The following is a 27,758-nucleotide window of genomic DNA, read 5'->3' as shown; positions in this document are numbered from 1 at the left end:
TTAGATTTGAGTCTCTTGTACATTGTCTTTAGAGTTCATTCGGATCAATAACGGTTCATGCACTGAACTGTGTATTGAATTTATTGTGTTAACTGTTGTTGTGTGGTTGAAGGGAGATTTGTAAGAGTTATAGTGATTTAGATGCTCATGCTCGATAGCAGGCATGGGCAGGTGGCTTTCCATGGGCGTATCTCCTGTAATCTCATCATCCACATTAATGATTTCAACAGTCCTTGTTGGGGCATGATGGTTTTGCCGATGGTGCTGCTTCCTCATCTTGTAGAAAATGACCAGCATCACTGCAGCCATGAGTGTGATGGCCACAAAACAGCCAATGATGATTTTGGTGGTCTTCATGACCTCATCGATTCCTGGGATCCCACTGTTCATGTCAGTCACTGGGATGGTGAATGTTTTTTCTGTCGACCTTGTGCTCTGTGGCGTGAGAGAGGTGGTCACATTGGTGGTCTCCCAGTCGATCACTGGAGTGGGGCCCACGTTGTTATCTGTGGTCCGTGCCTCATCCTGAGAAGGTTCCATAGTCTCTACTGTGACGGTTGAAAAGTAAGAGAAGGGAGTAGTGGTTGCTGCAGTAACATTCAGGGTGGCAGAAGCAGTGGTATTTCCAACGGAATTACTCACCATACATGTGTACATGCCTGTATCTTGCACGGTTACATTCGTGAAGTTTAATGTGCCGTCACTGAGCACAGCTATCCGCACTTTGTATGCCCCATGTGTCATGACCGTTCCGTTTGGAGTAATCCAAGATACAGAGGTCAGGGACGTGGAAGCCCGACATTTCAGCTCAGCTGCCATGCCCTCAGTGACATTGAGGTCTGCTGGGGGCTCCACAATCACAGGAGCATAGCACGTGAAATAATTCTGGTCAAGCTCCCCAATGTACCTCCCTTTCAGATTGGGAGGAGTGTTACATCGAGCACAACAAGCTGTGTTGGAGGGGGCCATGTCTTTTATCCACCAGCTGAGCCACAGTATGTCGCAGTTACAGTTCCAAGGGTTGTGATGTAAGTGTATCCGCTCTAGATGATGCAAAGGTGTGAAGAGGTCATGAGGCAGTAATGTTAGATTGTTGTGTGCCAAGTTGATCTCCACGAGTGACTGAAGGTTATCAAAGGCATTCCGTTCAATCACTTGAATCTGGGACTGGATCATCCACAGTTTTTGAAGGTGCATCAATCCCTGGAATGAGCCAGGCCTGATGGCCGACAAATGGTTCCCAGAAAGATCCAGCTCATCTAGTTTTATGAGAGGTGTAAGGTTAGGGATTTCACGGAGGTTGCACATGGCAAGGTTCAAATACCTCAAGTTGGACAGACCTTCAAAGGCACCTTCTGAGATGTATGAAAGCCTTTTCAATTCCCCTAAGTCTAGTCGGCGCAAAGAAGGGATTCTGTTAAAAGCATAAGAAGGAATGCTTTCAATGGGGTTGTTTCGCAACCAGAGCTCCTTCAGTTTAGACAAATATACAAAAGCTCCATTTGGGATGGTAGTAAGACGATTGTCAAAGAGTTCCAGAGTATTGAGGTTTGCCAGACCATTGAAGGCCCCGATTTCAATTGTTCTAATATGATTCCTACTCAACTGTAGGATTTCCAGGTGCCTCAAGTGCTTGAAGCTGTTCACTTTGATGATCTGGATTTGGTTCTCATGGAGGTTCAGCAGCCGCGTGTTGGTGGAGATGCCATCTGGAACCTCCCGTAGGTTTTTCCGGACGCAAATCACCTTGCTGAACTGGTTGCTGCAGGAGCAGACAGAAGGGCAGGTTTGAGCCCGCACCAGACCAGCCACCACAAGAAGTTGAAGAGCCAGCAGCACCACAAGCAGGGGGTCAAATAGGGCCCTGTTAAACCTAGGACCTATCATTATCTGCTGTGGATGTAAGGTCATCTTGTTCAACATTCATAATTTATCTGGTGTTGGTCCTTCTGGAGTTCAAATAGTCTGCAATATAAGAACAAAAAAGAGTATTAGATCTCCTCCAAATGTCTTTCTGGAGTAATGTCAGTGATACAATGTATCAGCTAAAGCCATCATTTCTCAGACTAAGCAAACAACAAATCTAATGTCCCCTATTGAGCGATGTGGCTCAATTCTCATATTTATAGAGAAAATGCTTCTGTACTTCAAATTAGCAGTCATCCACAGCCCATATCTACCAAATATGCAGTCACATAGGAATGAAAGAATGAGGTGAAACACCTTACTATAGTGTTTACCAAGTATGACTTGAATACATGAGGACAAACGAGATGTACCCCACCAGAAGGTTCAATGGCCAGACCAGATTGGAAAAGTTCAGAAAATAAGATTTGGGGCTATACCCAACAAACTAAAAGCTCCCATGCAAAATCAGTAATAGCTGATATTTTACTGAGAGTTCTTCTATGTACCAGGCACCATGGGCTATAAACCTCACAAACAATCCTATCCAGGAATAGCTATATAATTTGCAGGGCCCAGTGCCAAATGAAACTGGGGGATGGCTTCTTAAAAATTATGAAGAATTTCCAATCTGTAACAACAGAGCATTAACCAAGCATGGGCCCTTTTGTGAATGGGGCCCTTTTCAATTACATAGGTTGCGTGGATTGATCCTTTCTCTTCCTTACAGCACTTTTCTGAGTTAGTGACTTCTATAGTCTCCATTTCCAAAGTGAAGATGTTTAATCATAGGGAAACTAACATGCCTGAAGTCACAGAGTTCGTAAGTACAGAACCAGGACTCACACACTCATCTGATTGGTCCAAGAGCATATGATCTCAAACACTCCATGAAAAAGTTTCTGGGAGAGTGATGGCAAAGGCAAAATATTTTTTCAGGATTAATTTCTCTAAAATACTTTTTTGGGGGGTGACCTCAGCTGTAAACCCTGGCAACTTGATTTATAGTACCTGTGAAGATACACTGAAACTATGGCATGCACAGATGTACATAAACTTTTAGAGATTTTCAAATACCCAAATTCATTATAATATAGCAACTGCTGCCTATAGGCAGACATACCACAAATTAAATGATTTCTATGAAACGTAACTTTTACGTACAGAAGATACCTTAGTATAACAGAAATATTATATATCTTGTACCCCTCCTCTCACTGATTTTAAGTAGATTTGTGGGAAGGGGAATAAAATAACTCACTTTCTGCATCTCTTCTGGCACAAGAAGGAATTTTAAAGGAGCTGGGGTTACCCAGTGTACGTCCTACTCTTATCATGCATTGGACACTTGTATAATGACTTCTTCGAAATCTCTCATCTCAATAAACAGTGTCCCTTCTATGAATCTCTTGGAAACAAACAAAGGAAAAAAGGGATCACTACATTCTAATTCAAAAAGGCACTAATTTAGTACTTATTATATGTCACCTTGGACAATTTACTAATCTCTCCATGACACAACCTCCTCACTTGCAAAATGGGAATAATAGTACATACCCCCTGTGTTGTTGTGAGGATAAAATTAGTTAATGCAGGTAAAGCCCTTAGAATAATGCCTCCCATATGGTAAAAACTCAGTAATGTTAGATACTATTATTACTGTTCATGCTATTTCTCTTACCCAGACATCTTGCTGAGTACCAGGCATATAAAGATGAAGAATATCATCCTTACCCCTGAGGAAACGATAGTTCAGAAGGTGAGACAGATAGGTAAGCAGATGAATTACAATAATATATATTCACTGGTATGAGACCCAGCCACATTGGGACAAGGGCACTGATGTCAGATGAGCTCAGTCTGTGCTGGTAAATCAGAGGATTTTCAAAGAAGAGGATCATCTGATCTAGGTTTTCTAGAAGAAGTTGATTTAAAAAAAAAAAAAAAGAGGAAAGAAGAGCATTTTAGGCAAGGACCATCTTGAACCAAGATAAGGACCTATGAAAGATGCTAGTACATCCAGGGACCAGTAAACAGTTCCCTGTGGCATGAGAACAGAGGGCCTGGGAAAGAGACTTAGTTCTTTCTTCAGGGCTGTAGTAGCGCTAGACTAACTTTTCACACCACCTAGTACTATGATCATTAGTCCCTGGTTCTGTTTCTCCCACTAGCCTGTGAGGACAGAGGCCATGTCTGATGGTTTTTCTCACTTGTCACACTGTAGGCACTGGATAAAAAGGCTGTTGTATATGTGCAGAAACAATTACTATCTAGTTACAACTCTGGGTATGTGTAGTGATAGGCACTAATATAGTAATCATGACTTTCTATCTTCTATATTTTCTTTTTCTTTCTTTCTTTCTTTCTCTTTCTTTCTTTCTTTCTTTCTTTCTTTCTTTCTTTCTTTCTTTCTTTCTTTCTTTCTTTCTTTCTTTCTTTCTTTCTTTCTTTTTCTTTCTTCCTTCCTTCCTTCCTTCCTTCTTCCTTCCTTCCTTCCTCTCTCTCTTTCTTTCCTTTTTCATTCTTTCTTTTAAGAGAGAGAGAGAGAGCTCACCAGTGGGGGCGGTGAGAGGCAGAGGGAGAAGGAGAGGGAGAATCTTATGCAGACTCATCACCCAGCATGGAGCCTGATGCAGGGCTCCATCTCATGACCCTGAGATCATGACCTAACCCGAAATCAAAAGTCTGGATGCTTAACCAACTGAGCCACTCAGGTGGTCCTATTTTCTATATTTTCTGATGTTTTGGTATCCGGGGCCTTGCTGTTCCAGAGAGACCCCTCCAAGGGCTAGCCAATTCTTAGAGATAGTAAAAGACTTGCCCACAAGCATGCCTTTCATATGCAAACCAATCAGTCTGAAGCCTATACCCCAACCACCTCCTTTATCAGGATCTCACAGGGCTAGCCAATTACCAGCCTGCTTACCCTGACTTCTCTTGCTTTTTCTCACAAACCATGATAAAGGCTCTTGCTCAGATTTTCCCTTGCTCCCTCTACCCCTCTGACTGACCCTGGTGCTTCCTTATGTGGCCCCCATGTGGCATGGCATGCTCCCTCCTCTTGGGAACTGTGAGTAAAAATATATATATATATCTTCAATGACAATTGCCTCTTGATTTGTCTCATCATACCGAAATAATAAGAAAATCTACATTTTAAAACAACTAATCACTAAATAATGGGGCCCTGCTGATTTTGTTAATCTTGTTGATGGCTTTATAGGTCTATTCTACTGTCCCATTTACACTGTGACAACAATATGATTGGTAGGCTTCTCACCTGAGCTAGATTATGAATTATTTTTTATTGTAAATTTAAACATGACCTTAAAAACCCTTATAGATTTCCACTTTAAATAGAACCCTACTTAAATTTCCAGTAACACAACCATTGAAAATTTTTTATTCATATGATTTGGTGTAGTTTTACATTTGCTCCCCTCTCTCCAACACACAATTTTTAGGTAATTGGGCATTTAGAAAATAGCACATAAAATCTCTGATACATTAACTGATGGGTGTTTTTAGCATTGGGGTCCCAGGGTCCTGCTCCTCTAGTTCATCTCCCATCTCCCACCCTATGACTCTCGGAATCCTAGGGTCTCTGGCAAAAGAGATATAGAAAAATAACTGATTGACTAGACATAGCACAGAAGTGAAGAAGCTAAGTCCTTTGCTTAAGATAAGCCATTTGCTATCCTTTTCTCCTTAAAATAAGACATAGCAAAGGGAGCCATGTTCCATGGTCAAGGGAGAACTTGCATTGAGTCAGGGTGGTGGTGGAGGAGGTAAGAGATTACTTAAAAAAGCAGAGGAGTAGGAGCATGACATAAGACTTGCTAAATTTAAATACCTGCTTAAACCTCCATGTCTCTACAACTGGAAAAGTTACTTCACTTCTCTCTACTTTCCTGTCTGTAAGAGAGAAACACCACTGTCATCTACTCAAAAGGCTTTTGTTAGCAATATCACATTATATATATATCATATATACATATATATGTATATATAGTAAGTTTATATTTATATAAACTTACCAGCTTATAATAATCAATATATAATAAATATTTAAAACATATTCAAACTAAATATAAAGTGATGGGACACTCAGTTTTTTCCTCTTATATAAGATAGGAATAACACTAATATCTATTATTCAAAGTTATGGTAAGGATTAACTGCAATGATCAGAAGCATGCTTTCATATGCAAATCCAATACATTGCAATTAATTGTAGAGTGCGTGTGTCTCTCCCTTTTCAGTCCCCAGGCTGTCTTATTTTCTATTTCTTGCTTACTTCAAGGTCTTTCTGCTATTGCTATTAATGAGATTTCCTATAAATCAGTCATAAGTAACGATTTATGAATTATAGCTGGTTCAAAGGTAATTTATAGCCCACAGAAAATAATGTTTGGGACATGCACTGAATCGAATAAACTACTATCAACAAAAGGTTTTCTATTTTAAAATCTAAATTATGTTACTTTACATTAAAAGCTACGTTTCAACATCTCTTTCATAAGATGTTTTATCACATCAAAAAGAAATCAATTTTAAAGTACACACTATCCATTACAATGGCATCTGACAGCATTTATTTACAAATGGACCTGTATGGGTTTTGAATTAAACTGTAATACTTTTAGCCTTGTCTCAGAGGATATTCTGACTTTGTCAACAGACCTTTCTTCTTTCCCTACCCATGCTTCAGTGCACTGAGATACAGGGGGTGCTTTATTTAGCACACTATCATTGCTCAGTTAGCATAAACTGGGTCTAGGTATTGGAACTAGTTTGGAGCCAGATAACAGAAAGGTGAATTTATTAGCCACAACCTCTCCCCCACAGAACACACACACACACACACACACACACACTCACACTCACATGTATCTGCGACAAAACCCCTAAATACTGAGAACCAAAACCACTTGCCCCACACTCAGCCTGGACACTGAGACCTCCAAACCATACCTCTCTGTTGACATGACCATGATTTTGCTCTTCCATTGTCTTTATTAGCATCTCTATCTTTGGGGACTCTCCTGTCCAAGCAAATGGTTTCATTGTCCTTCTAGGAACCTGCCCAAAGATCCATCAGTTCTTTCATAGAAAGCATCTAATGGCAGTCTATACTTAAGATTCTTTGAATCTCTCTCCTCACTTAGGTGTTTTCACAAATCTCGGATGGCTGTACCGTAATTTTTACTCTCTCCTAATCAACCTCCAGCAGTGAAAACTCCTCTCAAATCAGACTTCCAATTCTCCATAAATTCCATCCTAATCTTCACCACGCTACTAACAGATACTCCCATACCTTTGTGAGGAGGTGACCTCCCTTCACAGAGTAAGAAATAAACTGGCTCTGTCTTTTCAACAGGTTGTGTTGGGAGTCAGCTTTTAACAGCACTAAGTATGGATTATTCATTTAAATTATGCTTGAACCTCTCTCTCTCTTTCTTCGCATTTGTTGCCTACTCAACATCCTCATCCCTTATTCTTTCCCTAGAACATTTTGTTCGGGAATCTTCACTCCCATCCTAAAAAAAAAAAAAAAAAAAAAAAAATCACAAAACTATATTATCTGCTTTGGAAGAGACTGACCCAGGACTGCTGGGTAAACAGAATTTGGTTTAAGGTAGGGCTAGCCAAATTTTTCCTGTAAAGGGCCAGATAGTAAATATTTTAGGCTTTGCAGGCCATATGGTTTCCTGTTTTAACTACTCTATTCTGCCATTGTAGCCTAAATGAATGGATATGGTTCTGATTAAACTTACTATGGGCACTGAAATCTGAATTTCATACCATTTTGACATGTCTGAAAATATTCTTTTTTTAAAGATTTTTTTATTTATTTGTTTAAGAGAGAGAGAAAGAGGGAGAGCAAGCACAAGCAGGGTGGAGGGTTAGAGGGAGAGAGAGAAGCAAACTCCCCGCTGAGCAGAGAGCCCAGTGCAGGGCTGGATTCCAAGACCCTAGGATCATGACCTGAGCTGAAGGCAGATGCTTAACCAATTGAGCCACCCAGGCACCCCTCAAAATATTATTCTTAACATTTTTTTCTATTTAAAAATTCTAGAACATTCTTAGCTTCCAGGGCTAACCTTTTGGACTATAGTTTGCTGAGCTCTTGTCTAAACAAATATTGGTTGCACCATTTCTGTTGCCAGAGACTGATTAGGTCTGGACACACGATACAATTTGGCCAATGAGATGTGAGAAGAAATCAGCTGAGGGGTTCAGGAAATTTTTTTTCTCCCACTAATAAGAAGAAAAACATGGGGAAGAAATAGTTCTTTATTCTGTTTCTGGGTATTGTTGGGAGTATAAGATGCCTAGAGTTGCTGAAGCCGTCTTGTGGCCAAGAAAGGAGGAAGCCTAAGGATAAAGCAGTTAGGCCAAGGAAGGAAAATGGAACCAGGGGAAGAATTTGTATTTTTGATATTTGTGATGGACAGCTAAATTAATGAATCCTGTCACTATCTTTCCTCTATATTTTCTTAGTGTTTAAAATATTCAATCCCTTACAGTATAAACAATTACTTTTTCCTGGTTACTTACAGTGAAACCTATCTCACATATTCATTCTCCTTTCTCCCTCTCCCCTTGCCTCCCTCCCTCTCTCTTTTTTTCCCTCACGATCTCCCCATTTCTGGAACCAATAGCAAAGAAACAACAAGTAAGACAGTAGAAAAATTCTGATTTCTTGTACCATTATAAATTTGAGATCTACCAAAGGAAACAATGTAAACTGAGGCAACATGAAATGCTTGTCAAAAAGGAGGTGAGGCTCATCCCTCTCATGCTAAAAGGCTTTCTATTACAGTCATTTCTCTGGATAACTCTCTCCATTTTAAAGAGTGCTAGAACACACCAGAGAAGGAAAAACAACACCTCAAATAATACCATTATCAAACATATCTTACCTCTCCAAATCAAAATTATTCTATAAATATTTTCTAATATAGTTCACATTTTCCCAACTGAAACCCAATTTTACAAGTCTGTTGAGTTTTCTCTACTCCATATATAATATTGTAGCTCTGCAGATTTTCAGGGAGAAGAAAATTTTTGTAACTGTGGCTAGGGCTGACCCTCTAGGCAAATGTAATGGAAGTGATATAACATTTAAATGGCTGTAAACCAGGGACTCAACCTGTCAAGTCAACAGGAGGTTCTTTGGCTGAACATACTGACCTAGCAATGTTTCTAGAAAATTATAGGAAATTGAGCTGAAGAAGAAGATGATGATGATGACACCTGAGTCTGCATTTTCATTTTTCTCGAAGACTTAATCTGATTTATATAAAATAATACATATTTGGGGGTTTAGAGGTGACACAATTATAATATCATCAGGTGAAAAGAAACAGCGAGTAGAGAGAACCATGTATTAAAAAGAAAAGGGAAAAAAAAGCATGTGGCCAGCATGTTGCTATTGTTTGGACAGTATAGTCAGGAGTATAAGAATGAAATTGGCCAGGTCTTCTAGAACATCATAAGCTCATTGGAGTTGTAATACAATTGTACAAATTCATATAAAAAATAAAAAAGTGTACATACAGGTGTCCTGGGTACTAACGCAAACCAACATATTCAATATTTAAATGCCATAAAGGATTGTCAGAAGTCACAGATAATCAGGGAAAGTTTTAAGAAGAGGATTCAGGATTGTATGTAGGTCTTTTTTTTTTTTAAATGTTATGTTAATCACCATACATTACATCTTTAGTTTTTGGTGTAGTGTTCCATGATTCATTGTTTGCGAATAACACTCAGTGCCCCATGCAGAACGTGCCCTCTTTAATACCTATCAGCAGGCTAACCCATCCCCCCACCCCTCCCCTCTAGAACCCTCAGTATGTAGGTCTTTAAGGGGACATAAACTTGTATTGAGTCAGGGTGGTGGTGGAGGAGGTAAGAGATTACTTAAAAAAGCAGAGGAGTAGGAGCATGAAATGAAGGAAAACTGACTTACTGGAAGCAGAAGGCTTATGCTGCAGAATTAAGATGGCTGAGCTGGCCCACCTGAGGGGCACTACAAGCTTGGTGGAAGTTTGGATTGCTTCAATAAAGAGACTTAGGAAGAAACCGCAATCCCATAAAAGAATGATCTGCCCTTGTGTGTAAAAGAAATTGAAAAGAGGAAAGGTTGATGGAAAAGTCCTATGACTTCAATAATCGACATCCCTAGCATTACTTTAAAACTGAATGAAACTGATCTTCAATCTGATGATCTGATAACTGAGATGTGTACAGGTTGAAATTAATTAGCCCTAGCTGAAATCCTGTCAAGCATGAAATACCAGTGAAGGCAAAATTAGCTTCTGTATGTGGTCACATTAAAAAAATATCATTGTACACAGGGATCAGGGTATGATTTTTGGAAACTCTGATGTGCATGTCAGGAGAGAGGCATCTCTGATCTCTGGTGCTGCTCTACTCTGTAAATGGCACACAAAGGACTACTAAACACACATTCGGTTTTGGTTCCCTAATGAAAGGCTATATTTTCCAACTTGAAACAATGCTTAAGCACAGAAAGAGCCAGAAATGTTTATTAGCAAAACCCAGAGGAACAAAAACCAGATCGAGAATGGAATGAAGAGGGTTGGAAGGTTGGCTTAGTATTACTGACTGATCTTCGGCAAATTGGCTTTCTCTATGTTACCCCTTTCTAAGTGGGAGTGATGGTAATAACATTAGTAAATAGACATTGAGAGGATTACTTGAATTCAACGCCATAGCATATACTAAAAACAAATCCCCAAACCTGTCCCTGCACCTCCCAAATGCCACTAACACACAGCCAAGTAGTTTTTCAATGCCAAGACATAAGAATCTTCCTTGACTTTTCTTTTTCTTTATTAATATCCAGCACAACACTATTCATGTGACTTACTAAAATATAACTGGATCCATCTACTTTTCCTTTTGACCCTCTCTAGGCCAAATCATCTTCATTTCTAACTTGGACCACTGAAATACCTTCTGACCAGTTTCTCTACTTTTGCAATTGCCTCACCACAATGAATTCTCCATACACATTTAAAATGAATTTTTAAAATATCAATATGTTCATGTCATTCTTCCGTTGAAATGCTCCTATTAGCTCCATATCATTTTAAGCAAAACGCAAACTGTTTTGGCCCCCAAATCAAAATCATCTGATACCTGCCTGCGTCTCGTACCTTTCAACTTTTCTTCAACCCCCTTCTCTTTTCAACCACATTGGACTTCCTTGGGTCCTCAAATGCTCCAAGCGTTGTCCTCCCTCAGGACCTTTGCAGTAGGGTCCCCTCTGCCTGCACCACATGTCCTTTGATTTTTGCATGGTTGGTTTTCCTTGTCCTTCAGAACATCCCTTAAATTTTTCCTTTTCAGGAAGTTTTTTCTTGACCACCCAGCCTAAAGAAGCACCTCAACCACTGTCAATCACATCACCATATTTAATTTCCACTATAATACTTGTTATTGGTATTTTTCTCATATACTTAGATGCTTATTTTCTTACTGCCTGTCTCATCTGAGTGGAATATTAAGTCCCATGGAGCAGAGATTTGTTTGTCCTATTCAGTAGTTTTCACCTGGAATAATGTTCATCAAATATTTGCTAAATGTATGAATGAATAAATAAATGAATAAGCTGGTGTCTAAGCAGCCTGTAGATAGTTAAGGCTATAAATTCACTGAGGACCTAAATGACGTCACATTCACTAATTGATCCCTAGCATCTAGTAGAGTCCAACTCATACAGTAGGAATTTCATCAATTTCTGAAATGATGTTTGTCTAGTTTTTAACTATTTTCGCAGAAATCCTTCCTACAAAGAAAAGCTGGGGAGCACAATGCAATAAAAAGCTCATTTCATTGTTTTCAAGCTCTCTTTTCTATTTTGTTTGTTTGTTTTCAGGGGAAGGTTTCCCTATTTATTTCTTTATTATTGTCAATAGCAGCCCTGTTTAAGTTTGGCCAAACAATGCCCTCTGCTGTATGTGCCTAAAATAACATGATTGCCTTGAAATTCTAATGTAGATAATGCGTAAGTTGTTCTCCTGATTTGATTCTTCACATAGCACCTACTTGTACATCAGAGGTAGGGAGGTTTTGCTCAGTTTCCAGGTCACTCCATTGGATCAGAGCACTTAGAACAGAGAACAAGAATTTGTATGGCAGAAAGTCAAGAAATCCTCAAATCTCCCTTTAAAATGGAAGAGCTTCTTGATCATCATGTTTCTGCTTCTGGAACTCATTTGAACTATTAGTTAGAAAATCCATGGGTGAAAAAAGACCTCTTAATTCTTTTGTCACAATCCAAAGGAACAAGATGGAATAGGCAAGGGATTATGGTAAGCAGTCGCAGCTCCAACTTTGTCTTAGCTACAAAAAGTCAAATCTACTTCATGTTAAAAAAGCAGATCCAGAAATATAGCCAATGACTTGGCAAGGCTAAAAATAAAATTAATTTGTTTTTTCCTGCTTGTTTAGTCTCGCATGATGCAAGAGAGATAAACATACCTGGCATGAAGTTTCTGGCTGGTTATGAGTCCTTTTGATCATATTCACTTTTTGACGTTTATTATTTATGAAGAAATGAAATATAGATGACTGGCTTGTTCCTCAAATTAAAGGGTAGAATTTGAAGTGTTCAGGGATATGTTTGTATTTTTATGATAGACGTTTGCTCTGTTGGTTTTGTGAAATGAATAACCAAAAAAAAAGCTTGAAACCTCAAGCTCCAGATACTGCTTGATAGTTCATTCTTCAGGAAATGAAATAAGACTGTCCCAATTATCAGAAATGCCTGCACTCTCCTTTGCACTATATTTTTAAGTCTAGATCCTACCAATGCATAAAAACTTCACTTCTCTGCTCTTCCTTTTCATTCTTTCTCTTTTCTCAGGTTCAGGGCCACAACATGATTAAAACATGTTATTTTTTTATCTCTAAAATTGGCCTTTTCTTCTTATATTTTCCTGGCAGAGATCTACGCAGTTAACACTTTGCATATTTAGTGTATCGAGCCCCAGGAACCTAGACAATCACAGTTCAAGAAAACATAACCCACCAATAGTTCCCATTTGCTTAGAGAATAAAGCCTACATCCCTTTCTGCCTCTACCCACTAGATGCCAGTAGCACCCCCAGTTGTGAGGATCTAGTGCCTCCAGACATTGCCAATGCCCCCTGGGGGCAAATTTGCCCTCTTAAAAACTATTGCCTTAGTGTGACACACAGGACCCTCCATGATGCTGCGCCATACTGCTTTCCCGGTCTTATCTCCCACTGTTCTCCATAATACAGTCTAGGCTGCAGTCTGTTCCTGATTCTAAAAATATGCCTCCTACTTTTCCTCTTCAGAGCTTTGCTCCTGCTCTTCCCATCGCCAGGAATTTCCTACTCTGATTTTCCTGTCAAAATTGTACCCAATCTCAGAGCCAATTTTACAGTGACCATTTCTATTTGACCTTCAATGGTCTTACTGGCTGGGACTAATCTATCCTTCCATAAGTGTCTGTAATGCTAAGACAATAACATTTATCAAATCTGTGTTTGAATCTAAATGTTTGGGTAGGTACTCAACCTATTTAATCATAAGCTTCTGAAAGACTGGAACTGGATGATATCTAGGCATGCAGTAAATATTTATTTAATTGCATTACTGCATGTAGCCCACATTTTAATTCATAGTCAGGAGCCAGGATGATAAGCTAATTTTATAATAACAAATATCATATGAAGGTCCATTGATAAGACCTGTATGAGAACCAAAAAAGTTAAAATAGTATACAACTTAGTACAAATGATAAAGAGGGGGGTTCAGTAATTACTCCTTGCCCTTTCATGAACACAAACAAAAATGTAAAAATAAATTCTGAAAAAGTAGATTGCCCCAAATCAGCATGTAAATGTGTGATTGAAAACAATAGACTAGGTAAAAATTTCTCTTTACCAGCAATAAGCTGTATCCTGAATATTACATCCAGACTACATGGCACATTGTAACATTATATCTTTCATTATATATATAGATATATATATATCTATATATATGAAAGAAGGATGGAAAGAGGAAAGAAAGAAAGAACGAGAAACAAACAAACAAACAAAAAGAAAATAAAGGAGGCTCAAGAAAAGGTTGGTACTTACCAACTACTTACATAACTAAGTGAAGGCTAATGGAATATAGAGTTTTTTTAAAAAATCAGAGATAAAAATGTGTGTAGTATCCATCTGTGAAAATGCCTAGACGTTGGATACTCTGATTTATATACTGTATCATTGTGAGAATACACAATTTAGTATATATAGAAGGATTTAGAACAGTGCCTGGTACATAGCCAATACTATATGAACATTTATTGTTATTGTTATTGTCTAGTCCCAGTGACAGCTGCAGTCCAATTATGGAGAATGATTGATACATCAGACAATTATAATCTGATGCTAAAGCAATTTGAATCATACAATTAAGTTTTCTTAGTTTGATTTCTCATCAACTGCCTTATTGAATTATGTTTTTCCATGAAAATGTATAGTTCAATCCAAGGGTTACTAAGAAGCTCACGAATGGATTTTAAACCATTTATGAATCTCTTGAAATTATATGCAAATTTTTGTATAAATGTGGAGATTGTATATTTTTATAGGAAGATTATTCATTGGTTTTACATCATATTCTCAAGGAGATTTATGACTCCAAAAAAGTTTAAGTTCTACATAAAAAGATTTGACAGACTGAAGTACTTGAAGTGTCTGTTATAGTTTTAGCTATAATTTAACAAATTGGCATTCTGTTCTCTATATTCATTTCTTATGTATTTATAAGTGTGACTACAACTTTCTCATGATGAGCTATCCAAATCAAATTTCTGAGAGTATAAAACAAAGGACCAGACCCATGTCTTGAGTAAATACTTCAAGATGAACGTCCCTTGGAAAAGGTCTTGGAATGCTGTCTTCCCTCATGACAGTGATCCTTGCCACATACATTAACACTGGTATTCAGGTGACAATTTGTCAGTCCATGTCATTTTTTAAAGGAATTTGTGTCAATGTAAGAATCAGGATGCTGCATGATGAAATGAGGACTTCTCTGCTCCAGAACCATCCGTCCCTCATTTAGCCATGGATTATTCCTTAAAGGAAAATTCACTGAGGTAGTGTAACTGAATTGTTAATGTTTATCTATTTCTTAGAATATGTTGGGTAGTTTTGACTGATGCCAAAAGAGAAAATATCATGCTTATTAATATTAGTGAAGATCGTCTGTATAACAGGAGTAAATCAAAAAAGTAATATTCTGTTACAACTGATACAACCAAAATCCCAGTAAAAATCTCCCCCCATACACACACAAACACAAATTCTATTGTTGAATGAGGCTAAACTGCAGAAATTAGACACGTTTTAGCCTCTCAGGATGCACAATAGGATGATTCTAGGCTTTCAGTTTGAAAAAGGGAAAAAAAGAAGATAAAAGAGGCTGAACATTTCAAATTATGTTTAATCAAAGTATGAAAAATTATTTTTCTCATGACATTCTTCTATCACTCCACAGAGGCTAATGATTACTCTTTTATATATTCATATTTACGTTAATATTTATATATTCTTATGTTCAGGTTAATGACAGGCAAGTAACTGAAGAAACTTGAAAATCTAACAAGCCCATCTTTAACATAAGCCCTTGGCAAGGCAGGTAGAGAAGGATTTGATTTCAGAAAGTTGGTAATGCCGTTAATGACCTTGCTTCCCATGCTTCCTTTGGATTGATGACTAGCTAGGAGGAGTTGATAGCCATTAACCCTCAACTGCTCATTAATCCTTAGGAAATGCCCCGTGCAAGGTCATCATTGCCTTTATAGGTTGAAAACAAACAAACCAACAATAGCATTCAAAAGGCATATAGATTTTTATAATGAGTAATGCAATTTCAATTGCCATGCTTGGGAATCTGAAGAGAATAAATACCACATATAGAGAGTCATTCCTATTTTAAAATCGCCTTCCAGGGTTTTATCAAGTACTTTCTTCCCTGTTTATTATTAAACAGTACAAACCCCAAATTTCCTAGACAGTAACCAAACACACACACACACACACACACACACACACACACACACACACACACACACACATATATATAATCTCCCCAGGCAAAGTACTAATGATGTTTGGGACTCATTTCATAGTAGGATGTTGGGAAAGAGAATCGGTAAAGTCATTTCAGTTCTAATAATATATGCTTCCAAGTATGGGTACCAATACTCTGTGAACTTTCCTTGTGAGGGAATCCCTTCCACTCAGTTAACTCCCCATCACTGATCATTTGAAACACTGGGCTGTGACAAGCCTAACATAAACAACAGTCATGAACCAATGCCAAATGTTGTACTGAGTAAGTGTGGAGGTGGTTGTGCAGATCATTACAAGTAGCCTGGCAGTTAGAGGGAACCAGGAAGGTGTGAACCATCAGAGAAGGCTATGTGGACATGGGATTTAATAGGAGATATGGATTTGAATAAGCACAGTTCTCAGTTCTTGACACTTAGGACCCAGTGTCTCCCTGATATCAGGTGTCTCACAGTATAGCGGGATTCATAAGGAGTAAATAAGGGATCTAATACAGCAGAAAGTGCTAAACAAGAATGCACAGCATGTTCTAGGAGAACACAATAACTGAAGAAGAAAGAGAGAGAAGGGAGAGAGTTTGCTGGAGAAGAGGCATGTGGTTAGTGGGAAACATATGAAAGTGAACATGAACGTTGGAAAGAGAGGCACAAGGTGACTCCTATGAGGAATCTATACTAAAAACCAGTGGGAGAGAAGGTAGGATAAGCAAAATAATACCAGAATGTGATAAAGAGACAGAAAAACACCTTAAATTCTGTATTAAGTCATCAGATGGGTTGTAGGGACTTGATTTTTTTCCTTGTGTTGGAAGGAAATAGTATTATGGGAAGAATATCTAAGGAAAAGCAAATTTGCAATAGTATGGAGCATGGATAGTGAAGAGTACACTGTAAGGTCCGAAAGCCTACTAAGAATTTCAATAATTGAGGAATAAAAAAAATGAGGGCCTGGACTAGGTTCTCCTTTTTAGCTAAAATATAGGTTGACATGACATTAAGATTTTCACATCTCTGCTCTACAATCATTATGCCGTGAGACTCGCTTCATATTTCACCAACTTCCTTGATTCCTGACCCATGATTGGCTGCTCTGACATATGTATATTTCAGACTCTCTAAAACATCAGAGCAAACCTGTCCATTAGGTCCTGGCTCCTACTGAAGACCTCGGAGCCACCACCTGCCAGTTTTCAGCATGACTCAAGAGTTTAATAAATTCACCAAAATGACCCACAAAAACCTGATAAGGAAACTCTCTTTAATTGAGTCTGTGTTTATGAGATCTGAGCAAGGGGAGGAAACAGAGTAGACTCCTTCTGTGATTTCCAGGCAACGTCCTTTAATCAGAATGCAGATAGCAGGGATGGCCTCTTAATTGGAACTGGAGCTGGTTTCAAGTAACCTCAACACTGTTAACATTGCATAATGACAAAAGCTTAGTGATGACATGTCAGATAATGGCAATGACTGTAATCAGTGATTTCTTTGTTTCCCCCTAATGACTGCAAAAGAGGGAATTATATGGCAGATGCAGACATTTGGAAATTGGATTCTTAGTTATTTAGTTAAGGCAGTCCTCATTTTGCTTGGTGCCGTGTTACACATAGGTCATGCATACTGGCACCAAGTCCTCTTTTTTTTGCACAGTTCTCTTATAACAGATTTGCTCTCAGTTACCATGGAACCTTGCAACATGAAGACTCCGTTCCAATATGAACAAGTTTCAGTTAACACAGTACTGTGCAAAACAAGAACTCCAAGTATTATCTGATACTCATTGGCCTAAAACGCATCATTTCCAAAAACATACCGTGGAAAAAAAGATCAGGAAAATCCATGAAAAGCAACAAGGAACTGGATCCCCTATGGTATCTTAATGGAATAAGAAAGTAGGGACGCCCGTGCGTGTCCCTATTTAAGTCATTAAAAGTCACTACTTTTTCCTTGGTTTGGATAATGAAAATTACTTCTTGGTTATTTCTCCCACCATTTTTTTTTAATTCTCTAAAGGATGCATCCTAGAAAGAATAATCCAAATAAAAAAACACAGGGGTGATAGTCAGATCCTAATACAGATATCACAGATGGGTGACAATGATACAAACCACTTAAACTTTCTGTACCCTTCTGTAAAGTGAAGACAGAATGAATACCCGTTCTTCCCATGCCAAAGAAATACTGGAAAGATAAGTTTTAATCAAAAATAAGTGTAAGAAAAAGCAAAATCCACAAAATCAGGATAAATTATGATACTTTTGTCACTCCTACACTCCCCAGCCCCACCCTTTAAGCTGCAACTGCCATGTGCACAGAAATGGAAGCTGGATAGAGATGTGGGCAAAATCCTCAGATCAGTGGTTGGAAAACTACTGCCCATGGACAAAATCTGGCTCACCACCTGTGTTTTTTTTTCAATAAAGTTTTATTGGAATACTTCCGCACCCATTCGTGTATTTACTCTCTATGGCGGATTTCACATTAAAGTGCAAAATTGTGTAGTTGTGATAGACTATAAGGCTTGCAAAGCCCCAAATACTTACTTACTGACTCTCTACAGAAAGTTTGCTGACCCTGCTCTGGAGTCATGATTATAAAAATAATCCTTTTCTTATTCACTCTCTTCGACCCCAAACCTGCCAAGATGATCCATTAGGGCATGGCGGAAAAATATTAAAATTTCTTTTTATAAGTAACTTTCATCTCAGAAATAAAGAGATTCAGTTTTACTAATTTGGCAATGGTTCCAGATGTCACATAGCATATGGGAGGAGCCCTGAGCAAAAGAGGGAGTTCCGTAACACAGTGGGGTATAGTTACTTGTTCATAGGTTTTCAGCACTTGGTGATATACTACAATCTCTGTGGGTCTGGCTAAGTGGTTTCAGGGATTCTTTTATTCAGTTTTTACAAAAGAACTAACCCAAAATGGAGAAAGGAGCATAAAGGGAATCTTTCAAAGAGAACACAGAATGAATATTCTAATAATAAGGCAAACATAAGCACACCACAAGTAAAAATGGCAGAGCTAACATCTTTTCTCCTAGTATGAGCCTTTGAAGTCTTATGATGATTATATATTAAAGAAATGTTCATTGTGATTAATCTTGTATATGCATATATATGTATATATAAGTATACATATATATATAAACTTGTATATGTATGTGTGTGTGTGTGTGTGTGTGTGTGTGTGTGTGTGTGTGTGTGTGTGTGTATGGGTAACAATTATGCTCTCCAGCAATCATGTCCCAACCCACTCTTGTCCAAGATGTTTACTCTTCCGGAATTCTTTAGATGCCCACCAACACCTCTGACTGATACATGCATTCTTTTCAGTTTTTTCTTCCCATTTCACCCCACCCCACTAAAGCATATTGCTATGCAAAATCAATGCCTCCTCTGTCCCTGGGATTGAGAAACATACTTCTGCATGCCCCTTCGGATCCTGGGAGAATGACCAGGAAACAGGTCGGTAAGAGACAGCCTGTGTAAGTACCCTCTGCTTCCTTCCTTTCCTCCCTCCCTGCTAAAAGTGTCTTCCTCTCACGATTTGTTGGAAAGATGAATTCAAATCTGCTGGGTGAAGCTTTAAAACTCGTATAGAACCCAAATTAAGAATCATGGACTTTGAAAGTTTTAATTTTAAAAGGAACCCCTGAGACCTAGGGAAAAACTCCACTTCCTTTTTCACTATATGGAGATCTGGTCAATAACTGAATCTCCTTTTTCCTCACCTGTAAAGTGAGCATGATATTTTTTTTGTCCCTCTTTTCTCATTACCAGTTTAAGTTTAGATAGTTTATGAATTGTGAGATGACTTATAACTTATAAAACTATACGTATTAGATAGACTTTGGAGACTGATCATTTTTTACTTTGAATCCATACTCAAAAAACAAAAAATCAGAAAGGTGGGGGAGGGAGGGAGACAGAAAGAGTAAAAACCACAACTCTCTATGTGGTAGATACTCTGTGTACTTTACATACGCGTTACTTAATCCTCATAACAACTTCATGAAGCAGATGCTGTTTGTAGCTTACTCCAAATCCTTAATAGCTGATCTCGGGTCTGTCTTGATACACCCTTTTAACCACTGCACCAGATGGATACACTTTCTACTAGCTATGTTGCTTTGGAGAAGCAATTTACTCTTTGGCAACTCATTTCTTTTTTCTTTTTTTTTTTAAAGATTTTATTTATTTGACAGAGAGAGACACAGCGAGAAAGGGAACACAAGCAGGGAGAGTGGGAGAGGGAGAAGCAGGCTTCCCACCGAAGAGAGAGCCCGATGCGGGGCTCGATCCCAGGACTCTGGGATCATGACCTGAGCCGAAGGCAGACGCTTAACCATCTGAGCCACCCAGGTGCCCCTTGGCAACTCAATTCTAAAGGGATGAAGAAAACACCAGTCTTATGGTGTACTGGCTACATTATTATAACTAATCTTAATGAGACACCATTTCTTAGAAGTGCTCATATTCATTATGTATTTGAGAAACCAAGACAGAGCCTCTATGCACTATAATCAAGGCTTTTCAACCAGCCTGTTGTGGGATCTAGACTTCAACCACCAGGCCGAGATTCATTTTTCCTTCCAGTGCACTGCCTGGCAATGCATGTTGTGGGATCAACTAAGACAACCTAAATGTCAGTATCTAGCAAAATATTGGGCACACAGTAGGTACACAATATACAGTATTTTTTTTTCCTAATTAACTCTTTCTTTCTCTTGGAATATGATCAGCACAATGATTTTATGCTCCATTTAGAAGACTGAAAATCAGGACTGAGGAGAAAGAAACATCAGTTCGGTTTGCCTAAATCAAGGAAAAGCCATAGCTGGGGTGGAAATATGGACTGTGATAATACAGCCTGCAAACTTTCAACTGGCAGCCAAGGGTTCCTTCTTACCAGCATGTGCTTCCTTAGTAAACTTCACTCTCGATTCTTTTGTTTTTGAAGAAAAACATTTCCAGTTAATAACACAATTACACTTAAGTATCAGAGCTCATTTTAGTATTATTGCATTTGTTAAATCTAACTGAGTCCAAATTACTTCCTCATTGCTAATAAGAGAAGGGGGAGGAGGAGCAGAGGAGGAGGGAAAGAGGGTTTCCAGGGTTAAAGGAAGAGAAAGAGCTGTATACACAGAGTAACAGAAAAACAGAGAGATAGCAACACTGCATGTAGCCTCAAGTCCAATGAATGTCAGTTAAACTCGCTGCCCACAGTTTCTATGGAAACCCCTTAAGTTAAGAGTGGAATACAGACATTTTTTGGACTGCAATTCACAAGCTGTTTATTTAATTATGATGAAACATGAGACTGTTAGGGACAATACTATTATCATACCGATAGCATTTAGAATTCAACGAATAGGTATGGCAAAATAAAGGTAAAAAAATTTAAATAATTACCTTCATGTGAATTGCATGCAAATAAAATGTGTCTTGTTTTTACAGGACTTCATACACTATTTCCCACAGGCAAACCTCAAATTAGCCAAATGACATTCATTAAAAGGGAGTTCTTCAGAGGCCTCATGCCAATTATACCCCCCCATGCCCAGTGAACAAAACCAAGGTCACAGCATATTTTCAATTAAACCCAGGATAGCACCAAAGTGCAGCACAGCTGGAAAAGCAAGCACATTATTACCCCATAGATCATTTGTGAACAATGAATAGGTCTCCAGTGTTTTTCTGTTTTGTAGATATTTGAATATAAAAATAAAGAAAATAGCTTCAGATTAGCTTTTGCCTTCCAAAATAAACAACCACTTTTAGGGCATTACTCCTGGTGGCCCAAAGAAGAACAATTGGAAGCTATCACTTTTTTGTCCCTGATGATTGGAAAAGGTTTGCTTAGCCTTTAATTTGGCCACAGGGAACCAGGTGATTGATGGACTCATTCATACCCTTGTTCCCTCACTAAAGGAACATGGAGTTTCCACCTACTATGTATCAGGCACTGTGCTAGGGACAAGGGAGGCAAGAAGATTAAACCCCAGTTCTTAGCTTAATTATGGACTTTTTAGAAGGGAATGCATTAATTTTACTGATAAATATTTATGGAGGGACAACTATGGCTCATAGGCATTAGACTACAGAGATAATAAATCCAGGACCCTGCCTTCCAGGAGATTACAATTAAATGGAGACAAAAAGACACATAATCATAAGTCATAGAGCAAGGAGTCGGTACTCCTGTCTGCTGCCTCATGGTATCTCGCTGTAGAGGTAGAAAAGCTACCTATAGATGTTGTGCTCCAGAAGGGAAATGTATTTATGCATATGGCATGATTGGCTGGCGTAAGACTGGGTGACGAGGGAGCTTTGGGAATATTTCTGTAGGAGAACCACAATTCCAGATCTGCCTATGAGCCACCCCCCTACCCTTATAAAATCTTTAGCCCATAAAATATAACTGAAGGAGGAGGCACTCACAAGAGAAATGAATCCCAAGAAGAGTCATCTCTGGTGTCAAGCTGGGAACATGAAGGCTGTTTCTAAGCTGGCAAAGAGAAACATATAAGAAATTTGCAAATATGACTCAGGGAATATGTCTTTTCTACTATACTGCAGCCTATTTTTCAAAATTCAGTAGTGGTTTGCAGTAGCTGGGCTTCCCACAAGTTGCTTGTGCTAGCAAAGCCAGTCGTTGCTGTTATTGGATTTGACAGTGTATAATGAGCCACTTTACATTAGCTGCTGTTGTAGTGTTCAGCATATTGTGGGAAAGATTTAGCATGAATCATCACCCACCTAGCTTTCCATTGTGGTCTCTATGCTGTAAACAGGCAACGTGTTTGCCAATCTAAAAAAATAAAGAAGCATCCATTAGAACAATTCAGTACATTTCTGGATCTGCTGCCACCAACATCACCACAGACAACACTGGTGACAATATTTATTGAATTACCACTGTATTCTAACATTCTCCTGGGCAGAGAGCCAAGGCAGCTATTTTAACCACTGGCCGTTTGCAACAATGCATGTTTTAATGCCAATGAAAAATGCGTTTGGAGTCAGAAGACCTATTGTCTACACTTGGTTCTGACTTATCAGATGCATGACCTTCAACAAGTCACATTTTCTCTCTGATCCAGTGTGTTGATCAAAACTACCTCTCAAGATCAAACGAGAGAAAATATTTTGAATATGGGTAGGAAACAGTTAAACAGAACACACCAAATTACTAAAGTCAAATGGGATGCTAAGAGTTTGACATAGGCATGAGCTGTGAACACCAGCTGTTTCTTTTCCCGCATCCAAACACAAAAGAGATGCTAACATCTCCTCTCCCTATCCATCCCGATTCCTATTCCCCGCCCCCTTCCCACACTCCTATGGCCATGGCATATTAAAAATTAGAATCTGAGCTTGAGGGCCACACAGTACTTAGAGCAAAGAAACATGAAGAGACAGTACTGGCAGTTTGCAAAGCATAAGAAGTAAACTAAAGAATCTTTAAATCCCACAAACACAGATCTTTACAACCGAAGCTTAGACATACAGTTGGTGCAAATAGTACAAAGCGGAAACCCTGAGCAAGTACAGATGGGAAAAGCCCACACAATTAGTAATCAAGATCAAGGGACTGACATGGATATTGACATCACCAAGAATTCTATCAGGAGTAGGACTGGAAAGAACAGCAGGGAGGCAGGTGTTAAAATCTTCAAGGAATGAGGAGGAGTGAAGTCTGCTGGTGGGTCTGCTGGTGACTCCTACAAGGAGGTGTTAGCAGGTGGCATAGTCTGATGGTGTAAGCTTCAAAGCTGGGCACTTTACTGTGTTAGATGGTTCTGTGTGGAACACAGAATGCAAGTAAATGTACTTCTCAAACTTCAAAGCAATATACCACTAGTGAATATTACTATTATTATATGGGTAAAACTGAGTATAATTAAAATTTATTTCAGAGATGATCTGTGGATTTTCCGTTATTGGTTTAAAAGATGTGTAACTCAATCTTAGAGAAAGTTTCCCCAAATCTCATGATTTCAAGAACCCTTGAGTTAGGAAACATGAAATGTGAGTGACAAGTTAACACGTCAGGGTTTATAATAATGTGAGAGCAAGGCAGTGGGTAACAATTAGTGTGTGTAGAGGGGGTAAAGAAGAGGTAGGAGGAGAAAACTCATGTTCATTGCTAAATGAAGTAGCCAATTCTCAATTCTTATATTAGACAAAAATTAGCAGTATTTGACATAGTGACCACCCTGTCCTTTCTGAAACACTGTCCGTACTTGACTCCTGGGAAACCACTCTCTCGATTCTCTTTCTACCTCAGTGGTTAATCTGCTCTACCTCCATCACTAGTTGTCCTTATCTGTCAGGCCACTAAACCCTGGAGTGTACCAGAGCTCAGTTAGTGGACCTATTCTTTGTCTAGAATCGCTTTCCATGTGATCCCATCGTGGCTTTAAACACCATCTACAAACGTACATCTCCAGTCTACAATGAAGACTTGTACATCTAACTGCCAACTCAAGACCTCCACTTGGAGGCATCAAAAATCCATCTGTCCAATTAAAATCCTTGATTCCAACTGAACTTCCATCTCCAAAAAAGACTTTTCTAAGAGCAACTCCAGTCATTCATTAATTCATTCATTCGACAAAAAATTTTAAGTTCCTACCCTATGCCAAGCATCGTTCCAGGGGTCATCCTCCTAGTAGCTCAGACCAAAGTTCCCTCGAATCTCCATTTTTTCCACCTCATCCTCACTATTGCATCCTGTTACCTCTATAGCCTATCACCTTTACATCATATTGCCTATACATTGGAAATTGTGAGTATCAAGAGTCTCCGCACCTCTCTTCACCTCCACTGTTACATCCTAGTCCATTCTCTATTTGAATAATTGAGTTAATCCAGTAGCCTGGTCCAATATCTGATGTCTTTGCTTCTATGTGTTCACCCCCTCAGTTTCTTCTCCACACAGTGGAGTAAAGTTTAGAGTCAACTTTAGAAGGTTGTTCCAAAGCTGAAATGAGGTAATGTCCATAAACCACTAAGCCTGGCATATTGTAAGCTCTCAGATAACAGGAATGATTATTGTTCTCTGAGAGTTTCATTCATTGTTTACTAAGTACTGCTCCACTGACTTGGGGAGTGACTAAACAATTTACGCATTTTTATAAAATGAGTATCTGGTGCTGAATATGGTACTCATCCCCAAATACAGGATCATGACTAGACACAGGAAAAAATACCACCTTGATCTTTTACATAGCACGATAAAAACAAGATTGGTAACAAGAAAAAATGGTCATCAGAATCTTACCTTTTGCTTATCTTATACATTATAGATTAGAAAATTGTCTCATATACATTATCCTGTCTGGCCTCCACAATTATGGGAGGTAGGTGGAATAGATTATATTTTTCCATTTTACAGGTGAAAATGTTAAAAGTATAAGGAAGTTAAGTAATGTGATTATATTTAAAAGGAACAAAACTGATATGTGATAACTGTTAACACAAGAAGTTAAGCATTTAGAGCTCTAGGCTAGTGCCCTGACCAATATATAATTTTTTTAATATGAACATGTTAAAGGATGGAAGGAGGTACTTATGCCATTAATTGTTTCAAGGTTTTCAAAATTTGTAGGAACTTGTTTTTTTTGGGGGGGTTTTCTGGGGCTTTTTTTCAGAGAGGGAGAGGGAGGGAGAGGGAGAGAGAATCTTAAGCAGGCTCCACACCCAGCATGGAGCCTGACATGGGGCTCAGTCTCACAACCCCAAGATCATGACCTGAGCCAAAATCAAGAGTTGGATGTGTAACTGACTGAGCCACCCAGATGCCCTGGAACTGGCTTTTTATGTGTGCTTTTTAAACACATTGCACCATATGGGAATAAAAAAAGAATACGTATTGAGCAATTATCAATGATTGTGTTAGTCATTCACGTTGTACTTGCCTACCTATGTGTCTTTCTGCATCATTAGACTACAGGCCTTGCTGGGACAGGCACTATATTCCATTTTATGTGCATGCATAAACCAGTTACTGCCATTTAGTACATGTTCAATAAACGTTTCTTAAATAAGTGAATGAAATAGGTTATTTGGTTATATCAGAAAGAACCTACTCAAACCTACCCTGAATCTGAATCACACAATTCATCTGTATGATTAGAATGAAGCACATAAAATTGCCATATCCTAAATCAAAAACTGTTGATAACAACGATTTCATATGGTTCAAACTACAGTTTTCAAAGAGGGACAGTGATTTTGGAAATGTCCAGTTTGCCAACCAAATTTCTGGAATTCATGGAAATCCTTTTCAGCTTACTTCTAGTTATAGACACATTCATGTACCAACCAAGGGAAAAAGAGCCAATAATTTTATTTCAATGGGAAGTCTTCTAACTTCAGACATTCAATCTGTGGAACCATAATTACAGACAAAACCAGAATAAGTACATTCGGTACAGAGCTATAAAGGGTTCATTCTCTATTGATTACCTGTAGCAGGGTCCAGAAGCACAGAGCAGACACTTGTTCTGCCATCGCCTTAAAATCCAATAGTACAGCCATTTGTACATCATGGAAAACTAAAGTTTCCATGCTGTTTTCTCTTAATAAAGCTGCTCAAATATTATTAATTTTCAATAGTTCTATTCTGACTTGCTCCTTTGTCCTTTGACTTGTGCACAGAGAGAATTAACCACTTGCTTATCATTTTTTCCATAGTACTCTTCATTATACCACTTCTCACCATGTGAGAACCAACATTGTATCCTATTAATCAACTGCCACTGCAGAACACTGGGCTGGGCATATACAGAAAATAAAAATTTTAAATTAAAGTGAAGTGAGTATCTGAAGTATAGACAGGGATGAAAATATATATGCTACTTGATATCTCTTTAGCTGCAATGGTAGCCTAGTTTAACACTGGAGATCAGGGAATAGGAGACGGTACAAGAGAAGTGTCCTTGATTTTCAAATAATAGCACCAAGTCAACCTCCTGCTCTAACTGATCTAAGTCTATGGTCTGAAAGGACACATGATAGCTGTGGTCTGTGTAAATGTGACATTTATCTTCATGAGTGTAGTGATGAAGAATGGTTCAGGACTGGCACAGTCTTGAGTGACTTATCCCATCTCTTCTCACAAGTGAAGATAAATGATACAAAATATCAACGACCATGCATTATATATATTTATTCCACATTTGCTCCCACAGACACCAACATACAGGAGGCCTTTTCTTCAACCTGATTGTTTTTCATTTTCAAAATATACAGCTAACAATAACAACAGAGAACCTCTGGGAAAGTTAGAGGCAATGAAAAATGCTGAAATGACTTCTATAGGACAAGCTATACGCTGTGAGAGGTTACGTCAAGACACCACCTTATCTCTGGGAACTCTAAAATGGCTTCAAGCCTCCAAATAGGATTTCCACGGGTCTCTGACTGTTGTCATTAAGCTAACGTTATGAGAAAGTCACAAAGACCCTCCAAGGATACTACAATAGATAACTCACCAACCTGTGGAAAATTCACGACAATGATGGTTCTAAGAGAGTAGCTTCTAAGACCTCCTGGTCATATAGCAGTCCTTCTGGTTTACTATATTCTTAAATGATATTCATTATCCTCAGATGGCATGCATTCCTTAACTTCTGAGTTGGATTAGGATGACCTCATTAAGCTTCTTAAATTGCTGGTAAGGTGGACAGGATACAAAAAGCTAAATA

At 38.6% G+C, this 27,758-nt stretch overlaps 1 protein-coding gene across 1 annotated transcript; it reads right to left on the bottom strand.

Annotated features, from left to right (window-relative positions):
• LRRC4C (leucine rich repeat containing 4C) lies at positions 1-22,547 on the bottom strand. The gene is made up of 2 exons (XM_028111304.2): positions 22,486-22,547; positions 1-1,965 (listed from the first exon to the last, which is right to left on the bottom strand). Exon 2 carries the CDS (start codon positions 1,921-1,923, stop codon positions 1-3), a length of 1,923 nt encoding a protein of 640 aa, XP_027967105.2. The 5' UTR covers positions 1,924-1,965; positions 22,486-22,547.
• Positions 22,548-27,758: the final 5,211 nt, after the last annotated feature.

This window comes from Eumetopias jubatus, unplaced genomic scaffold (assembly GCF_037043125.1).
Source record: "Eumetopias jubatus isolate StellerSeaLion01/CBP00866 unplaced genomic scaffold, mEumJub1_p1.0 scaffold_13, whole genome shotgun sequence".
Taxonomy (NCBI): domain Eukaryota; kingdom Metazoa; phylum Chordata; class Mammalia; order Carnivora; family Otariidae; genus Eumetopias; species Eumetopias jubatus.
Note: the sequence above shows the minus strand (reverse complement) of the source record. Positions and strands in the feature narration are given on the sequence as shown.